Raw genomic sequence first — 9,058 nt, 5'->3', positions numbered from 1 at the left:
GGTAATCAGCACTGTAAAAACAAACCCAAAACAAATGTTAACCAAGTCTATATTAGTTATGCTAGCTAATATCTTTTCTCTTGTAATATGGAAGAATGGAAACTGTTCTCCAGGTAGGTACATGCACTCTGCAGCTGCATAGGCAATCTTCAGTTTGGCTCTATCTGGTCCTCAATGATCAAGACAGCTTCCAAAACCAGAAGGATCTGACACGTGGCCAGTGGCCACTCTAGAGCTTTCCAAGATTTAGGTGAAGAGGAGAATCCTCAACAAAGAGCGCAGCAAGTCTTGCCTCAGCTGAGGTAGGAGGCATTTGAATTTCTTACTCATGGTGTATTGTCATCTTCTCCCTGCCATCCTACCCACTCAGTGTGTCAGAGATCTAAGGCTTGAGGGTTTTTTTCATCTTTCTTTTTCTTTTCTTTCCCCTCCTCTCTACTAGGCAGAGCGTATTCAGGCCTTCAGTTTCTGATGTGGTATGGCAGATGCTTTTTCTTTCCTTCTCCTCCTCCAACAGGGGTTTTTAGGTTTTTACCAGGACAGGTAAGTTCATTAGTGCAGGAGGACAGAGGGATGTGTGGGTCTGAGGAGAGGAAGAGAGGCTATGCCTGTGGCATAGCACAGACCAGTTGCATAAAGCAGCTTCTTCATGTTTGCCTTCCTAACGTCGCTTCAAAGTCATTACATAGGTGACAAGATCTTTGCCTGGCCAGAAGTCCCGCCTGATGTGGTGAGACCCCCTTCAGACTGTTCTATAATCTTACAAGGAGAAGGATATTCCCTTTCTTTCTCTTTTCACACTCAGTGCTTACCATCCTCACATAGGGGCACAGTTGGGATTGGGGATTGCCTCAGTGTGTCGTTCATGTGGGATTTTAAGCTCCTATTTGGCAAAGCAGAAGTTCTGTGCTGGGTGTTGGAAACACCATCAATAAAGACAGTAATGGTCTTCTGAGGAAAAATACTATAATGTTTGATTATCAACAGTCATCTGAATTACAAAGCAAACCCACAAAAATCCCAGCCTGTGAGTTTAATTAAAAAGACAAAACAAACCCCAGACAGCTTTTTCATTTACTGTATTTAGTGTATTTACCTTGCGTCACTGCAGAAGATCAGCCAGGCTGTTCCTGGACTGAGTCTGCTCTGTGTTGCTAGCTGGTGTGCAACACATGGCTTCTCCTTGGAAAAGCACGAGGAAAAAAAGACCAAAGTAGCAGAAAGGCTGTTTCAGTGCAGGAGAGTTCCACTGAACAGAGAGGGCAAAAAGCAGTGGAAACTGCCCCGTCGCATTTTAACAGGGCTAAAAGTGGGTCAAAATGCAATGCCTTTTCTCCTCTTTCTCCCCCCAGCACGATGGCTTCATTTCCTGTCTTGAAGCAAGAGACCTTGTTCCGGAACAATACCTGGAGCTACCGAATCCCAGCCCTGCTCTACCTGCCGCGCTTCAGCATCATCCTGGCGTTTGCTGAGGAGCGAGAGGACGTGGTGGATGAACACGCCAAGCTCATCGCCATGCGCAGAGGCATCTACGACCCAGCCACCCACCGCCTCCAGGTACCAGCCTGGGGTGAAAATGGGGGAGGCTGCCCACCTCTACTGCTCCCCTGGACCCAAATGAGTTGAATGTGTTTGGCCTCTCGCTGTAGGAAGAGGAGAGCTTCTCCTCCGCAGGTATAGGGGACAAATCTGCTTATAAGTAGAATCATGGAATCACAGAACAGTGGGGGTTGGAAGGGACCCCTAAAGATAATCTAGTTCAACCCCCAGCTAAAGCAGGTCCATCTAGATCAGGTCACATAGGAATGTGTCTGGGCAGGTTTGGAAACCTCCCAACAAGGAGACTCCACACCCTCCCTGGGCAGCCTGGGCCAGGGCTCCCTCACCCTTACAGTAAAGTTCTTCCTTGTATTTAAGTGGAACTTTTGGTGTTCCAACTTATGTGTGTTGCCCCTTGTCCTGTCAGAGACAGGACAACAGAAAAAAGTGCTGCCCCATCCTGTGACATCTTCCTTTTAAATACTCATAAGTGTTGATGAGGCCAAATAAGCAATGCATTTGTCATTATCACTGCTGGGATTCAAGGACTGTGCAGCTGGGGGGCCCAAAGCAGGCAGGTGCAACAGAATTTCTAGAGCAGGCATTGACTGTTGGTCCCAGAGCTGGGGAAGCAGATAGAGAGATGGGATAAAAGTCTTGTTGTGACAGCAAAGATGTGGAGGAGAGGCAGAAATGGGGAGTGCCACAGGAACGAGCAAGAATCAGGAATCAGCAATCAGTGACTATTTTTTTAACTTCATCTACTTAGGCCTAATTTCTGGTTTAAAAACCAATTGGGAACAGCTAGTCTTCCTCCCTCCACGCAAAACAGGGTCTTTTGCTTTGTCTGTGCCAGTGAATTGGCTACCTTATTAATCTCCCAATTATTATTAACAGTTATCTTGCTGGGTGACTGGAGGTGGTGGACACTATTTATAATCAATCTTATTTGCAAATGCATTAATATCTTGGGGGGGGGGAAGCCATTGTATTTTTCTATTCCAATCTTTCATTAGTAACTGGTTGTCTTAGATGATAGACTTTTAAGAGCTGGAGTCTGCCTAGCAGAAGCAGCTTCTTAGTGTACTTTTCAGGTAATGTCATGTGTAAGCCCCTGTAAGTCAGTTCATCATGACCTCAGTCAGTTGTGTTCACATGGTAGAGTTTCTTACAATGGAAATATTGCACATTCCCAAAAAAGAAGTTAATACTGGTTGAACAGACAAAGATAAGACATGACCAAAAAAGGATAATCACCAAGTTAGGATATAAAAGCTATTGAGTGTAATCTTACTTGGAATACACTGTTTCTTTTACCAAGCCAGAAACACTAGGTTGGAATACTTTTCTAATTGCAGTGTTGTGGTAGAAATGTGCTTGTGTTATTCATTTCAAGCCAGACAGGGCTTGGAGGGTAGCTATACCTGCTCTGTGACCTATTTTCTGCATTGGACAACTCAGGGTCCAAATTTCCACACCAGAGTGCATAAAGTCATGCAGTCAGCTTTAGCAAGGTGCCTCTTGTGTAAGCTGGGATGCCACTCACACATGGATCAAAACGGAGAAATAGGAGTATGAGTGGAAAGGAAATTGTCAGCATCCAGGGGAGCTGAAAAAGGCTGTTGTGTGGCTGACTTGCTAAGAAACCCTGACACAGCAGGGGCTGTACCAGCTTACTGTGACCACTGGGCATGTCTGTGTGTGTGTCATATGTATATGTGAGTGGGAATTTGTGGAAATGCAGCTACTGTAGCTTTTTAAGCAGTGTGTCATCAGACCCTAGCTGCATGGAGACACAGAGCCATCAGCTCCCAGGTGAGCAGCAATGAGAAGGGACAGAACTCACCTGTTTGAAGTGCCGGTGCCTTGTGTCATCCAAGTAACTTACACGCACTTTCAGCAATGCCAGTATATTGTCTTCCCATTTCTTCCTCTATCCCCTAACTTGCATCTCTTCTGTTCTTCTCATGGTTTTCTGCAACTTTAATCCAGGCCTCCTTACACTGTAACGTGGATCTGTTTGTAATGGTGTGCTTCATTCTTGTCTCCCTTCCTGCGGGCCCTGGCAGTGGAGTAGCGTGGAGCCCCTTGTCAGTGCGCAGCTGAAAGACCACCGCTCTATGAACCCCTGTCCTGTTTACGATGAGGTCTCGGGGAAACTCATCCTGTTCTTCATAGCTGTCCCAGGAAAGATCTCTGAGCAGCATCAGCTCAGGACAAAGATCAACCTGGTACGTCTCTGCTACGTCACGAGCACGGACCAGGGCCGCAGCTGGAGCGCTGTACGGGACATCACCAACAGCACCATTAGCACCAAGTACAACAACTGGGCCACTTTTGCAGTGGGACCGGGCCATGGATTACAGTTGCTCAACGAGGCTCGGAGCCTTGTGATTCCTGCCTATGCCTATCGCATCCTGGACCCTAAGCAGCACCCCACCCCTCATGCCTTCTGCTTCATCAGCTCTGACCACGGGGAAACGTGGGAGATGGGGAACTTCGTGGGGGAGGAGAGCGCGGTGGAGTGCCAGGTAGCGGAGGTGCACAGCTGTGGCAGGAAGGTCCTCTACTGCAATGCAAGGAGCAGCAGGGGAGCCAGAGTACAGGCTGTCAGCTACAACCACGGTGTGGACTTTGAAGGAGGCCAGAGGGTTGAAACACTTGTAGAACCTCCCTCTGGGTGTCACGGGAGTGTTACTGCCTTCCCACCTCCCCCTGGTGCCAGGTGCCGAGATAGTTGGTTGCTCTATGCTCATCCCACAGACCCAAGGGGTCGAAGAGACTTAGGAATCTACCTCAACAAAAGCCCTTTAAATCCAGCACACTGGTCAAAACCAAGCATCCTCTTCAAGGGCCTGTGTGCTTATTCAGATCTGCAGTAAATGGGAGTTGGGCCAGATGGCTCACCCTTGTTCTCCTGCCTCTTTGAATATGGGACCCACCAACAATGTGAAGAGATCATCTTTGTAATGTTCACTTTGAAGCAAGCCTTTCCATCAGAGCATTGAATCTTGAGCCTTTGCTGATACTTCTTTTCACTGTCACTCATCTTTCAGCAAAAGGTTTTTTCCCTGCTGCTCGTGCACACATAGCTTGGCATTGGCTTGTGACGTCTGTGGGTTACAAAGTCTATTAAACACACTGAAACCGAACACGTACTTGGTTTTGTTTTCTGTATCCTGTCCTCCCTTCTTGCCTTTCGCTTTGGCTGCCATCTGAATTGTCACGTGCTCAAAACAAGCGTGACCTCTGCATCGGGCCTTGAGGCCTCCGGCTGGCTTCAGCAGGGACGTGCACGCTGACAGCACAGGGAGTGAGAGCAGAGGGCAGTGATTTTATGCTGAGCTGTATTTAGTAAGCTGTGAACAGGTGCTAGAGGGTTAACTGAGCTTACTGCCCTGTGTCTGCAGTCACTTTATTCAGAAAACTGCCCTAGCTCTGGCTCTGGTCAGGGGCGCTGCTGCTCGCGGTCAGCATAGCACTTGCTGCCAACTTTGGATATCAGGTCTGTCTTCAGATCTCAGCAAGGCCAAGGACTGCCTTGCTCTTGGGATATTCCTTGCCCAATCCTGCTGTGGATTTGGGGTTGCCTTGCTGAGTTCCCAGTGCCCTGAGACTTTTGTCTAACTTAGACTTCTCCTTACTTCCCATGATGTACGTTCTTGCTCGTTTGCCTTTTTGCTTACACTGCACAAGAAGCTGCAGTTTCTTGTGTAAGGAAACCACAGCCTCGTGTGCTTTGGCTGTTACCTGTCCCTGGGCAGTGACAGCAGGATCCGGGCAGTACACAAGGACACCCCCACCCCCAATATTTGAGGACGGGACAAGTGGCAGAAATGGCTTTTTGCCTGTATCTAAACTGCAGGATCAGGACAGGTCTGCAGAGGGAGCTCCCCATTTGTAGTCAGGAGGGGAAATGCTGGCCTTTCTAACACAAGTGCTGAACTCTGACCCACACAGCAACTGCTCTTGCCGCTGACAACCCAACGTCTTGCGAGCATGGCTGTTGTTATTAGGCAGTTATTGGCACATGGGGCAACGTGTCAAGTAACACTGCCACACTTCCAGCAAATTGCAAAGGCACAGGTGTCAGAGGAAGGCGACTTGACCGAGCCCAGAGTAGCAGGAGAGTGCTCAAGCTGGAAGGCTTTCCAACCCAGACAGATTTTCACCAGGTATCTGAAGGAAACAGCACCAGAGAGAGAGACTATTCTGAGGCTGTGGTGTGATTTGAAAGGAGGCATTATGTAGTGAGTAAGCACGGGGAGTGACCAGAAATGAATGGGTACCAAGGGAGACACATCAGAGCACATGGAGCTAGGAAAGCTTTAACCATGCCTCTGGACAAAATTCTGCTTTGTGAACCAGTCAGTGCTTGTTTGCTGTGTGCTGTGCTCTGTGTGTGTGCACATGTAGAAGGGCTCCAAGGAAAATATGTTTGTTTGCTCAGTTGGTGAAGAAAAATAACCTGCTTTCCAGAGTGTGCTCAAAACACGTCCCCTTTGGGAAATGCAAACAGGTCCCATAGAATCCCCTGCACTGTCACTGTTCAGGTCTGTGGGTCTCTGCTTGCTCAATGTCTCTACTCTTGCCTTTTCTTGCTGGTAGCTTTCATGGGTAGTGGGAGAAGGGACCTTGATTTTTCTCACCGCCTAGACTTGTTTCAGGGCACCCGGAGGCTTGTAGGTACTAAGGGAGTGAAAAGATCTCGTGGCTTTCACAGTCCACCTGTATTTTGCAGAGCCTCTGCCAAGCAGCAGGTCAGTAACATGCTGGGCTGGAGTGGCAGAGAGTAGCTCAGCTAACCTGTGCTGAGTTGATATTACTCATGTGCTCTTGATGTAGGCCACAGCCTAAACAGACTTTTGTGACCTGCTAGTGATGCCTAATGAGAGAGTGCTGTACATCAGCAAAGCTAACTGCTGTCCTACAGACTTAACCTCCCTTGTCAGGCACAGCAGATGAATGAAATAGTTTTGTTTCATGACATGAAAACGCATCTTCAAGAAGTTTTCATCTGACCAAGCCTGGCAGTGCCTGTGCTGATGCAGTGCACACACTGGGTATATGAGGGAGGTTGGAGTGACGACTGTGCACTTGGAATGATGCTATAGACAATGTTTATCCACTGTTTGTGGCCAGGCTGGTGAGTTCACAGCCAGCTGGTACAATATTAACTTGTCATCTCCAGAAAACCCAGTTTAGATAAAGTGTTTATTGTCATATCCAAGCAACAGCTTGGAATTATACCCTAGCATGGGGAAAAATGTTTGCTTTGCCTAAAGAGTACCAGAGCTCCAACATCAAAATGTGTCCCAGTCCTTTGTCTATGACCTCATTCTCTCAAGTAAGTTTAAATGAAATACTGCTGTGATTATGTAAAAGCTTCTGTTGAGTCTGGGCAGGATTTGTCTGACAGATGTACCCATTATTCTATTTTATGAGAGTAGCTCTTGCATGGTGCTTTGTCCTGACTGTGGGATGAGAGTGGAGAGTATCTGAAGCACATCCAATCCCTTGTGGAATCCTTAGGGCTGTGCTGGCTACATCTATAGCGTCACTTGGTGTGTAACTGGTGCAGGCTGATCATTGCTCTCCCCCTTTATGGCAAACACTGTTGCTGCCCTTCAGGTAACTTCTCTAGCCTTTTCTTCTTCAGATCTGCTCACCAGCCTTATCTAACAGAGGCATGGATGGCAAGGAAATGAATAGCCTAAATGTCTCCAGGAGAACCACCTTTGCAGGTCTCTGTGCAGGACCAAAGTTACTGCTACCTCTGTTGGAAATCAGGTAGTTCAGGACATGCATACAACTTGAGTGCTGACTATGCAGGGGCTGGTCCTTCTCCAGAGTTCACATGCCAGTGCCATAGGAAGCAAAACAGATGCCATTTCCTCTGCAGGAAGTGTTGTGAGTGAGCCATTAGGCATCACTGAGCTGTTCATGTTAGGGGACTGGGATTCACCTTTTGAGCAGCTGGAGCTGTACTGTGCATTCTTTTAGGACCAAGAATTGTTCCCAGGAACCAGCCTGCACATCTTATTGCCACAATCGTGACACGCGTTTGGATCCCATCCTCTTGTTTGTGTCTCCAAGTCAAGGAGCTGTATGTGGCTGGACAAGGGATTCACACATTCAAAGGAAACAGCAGCAGCTTGCTAAAAACTGAAGTTGGTGGCAGAATGGATAGGAGTGAAGTGTTAAATATACAGCAAATCAGTCTCAGGTGTCTAAACAGGGTTTGAACCTCTCCATTACCTTGTGCTAACTTGCAGGAGAAGCTCTCCAAACACAGTTTCGTCCCAGCAGAACCCATGTTGTGCAGCAGCTCAGCCCAGCTTGCATCCACATACGAGTCCACTGCTTGGACAGCACAAGCTGTGGTTTTGACATTCGGAGTTGTTCTGCTTCCTCTTGCAGCTGTGCTCCAGAGAAGCTCCTGTCAGTACCAGCAGTTCCAGGGAGCTGGTAGAAGTGAGGCTAGCAGCACGCTGTGGCCAGGCAGGACTCTCAAAGGAGCTGCACCGTCCCTTTGCCATATGCAGACACTTCTCAGCAGTGGTTTGTAACCACTCTGTAGCTTAAGAGAGCTTACAGCTATTGTCCATGCAGAGCCACTTGATGGCATTCAACATCTGACTTTAGGCACCTGAATCCATTGCAGTTTGTCTCCCAAAGCCCTGTGTGGACCTGGGTAATGCTGAAGGACAGGTCCAGCTGAGCTTATTTTGGTCTGTAGATGGTGCTTGCTCAGCTTGGACAGGAAGCCCTGCACATTGCAGTGCTGCCCCTTTAACGGGCCCTGTGCTGGCCATGCAGTTTGGAATTGCTGGTGCCCACAGTTTAATCTTGATGGCAGAGACTAAGCTGGGCACTGCAGAGCTGTGGATGGGTAACTGAAAGCACCAGGAAGGCTGGCAGGGATGAATGCTGGGCTGAACTGGTTCTCTCTCCCTCTCCATACTCACAAGCTGTAGTCTCTGCCACTTTGATGACAGACTGCTCTCTCCTGCCATGCTGTCCATGCTATGGACAGGGACAGCACTCCATACGTGATCCAGGTGCTGTGGTTCCTGTGCTCCTTCTGGCTCTGGGAGGCGAGAGTTGCACAGAGCTAGCAATGTCTCTGCCATTCCTTGGGGACTCTCCCTCTGTACCCTGAATCCCGGGCAAGGTCTCAGCTCAGCTGCTGCTTTTAAAGATAGCTCAGTATGTGGAGAGGTGCTGCCTTGAAAGGCAGAGTGGCTGCAGATATAGGGTAGGATAGGCAACCAGATTTGCCACGCAGGCACTGCCCCTGCAACAACGTCCTTGTTTGCTGTAAACGGCCCCCTCGTTGCTGTGCCTTGGAGATGCAGCACTGAGCATGGCATGCAGCCCAGCTGAGGGGCAGATGTACAGACACAGAAAAGGGAAGTGAAAGGTCCAGTTCTCTCTTCTCTGACGCAGGTTGCCAGACAGGGCTTTGCTCCTTCTCACCTTTGGGGATTTAGAGTAGGAAAGGTCTGTGAATCCATCT

The 9,058-nt window shown here is 48.5% G+C and overlaps 1 protein-coding gene across 1 annotated transcript; it reads left to right on the top strand.

The window, feature by feature from the left end:
- The first annotated feature begins 1,356 nt into the window (after positions 1–1,356).
- On the top strand, positions 1,357–4,547 carry NEU2 (neuraminidase 2). Its single transcript, XM_010208411.2, is given in 2 exon segments — positions 1,357–1,557; positions 3,609–4,547. Coding segments are annotated over 2 exon segments (1,140 nt in total).
- The last annotated feature ends 4,511 nt before the right edge of the window (positions 4,548–9,058 follow it).

Source organism: Colius striatus, chromosome 12 (assembly GCF_028858725.1).
Source record: "Colius striatus isolate bColStr4 chromosome 12, bColStr4.1.hap1, whole genome shotgun sequence".
NCBI classification, from domain to species: Eukaryota; Metazoa; Chordata; class Aves; order Coliiformes; family Coliidae; genus Colius; species Colius striatus.
The sequence above is the reverse complement of the archived record's forward strand: the minus strand, read 5'-3'. Positions and strand labels throughout refer to the sequence as shown.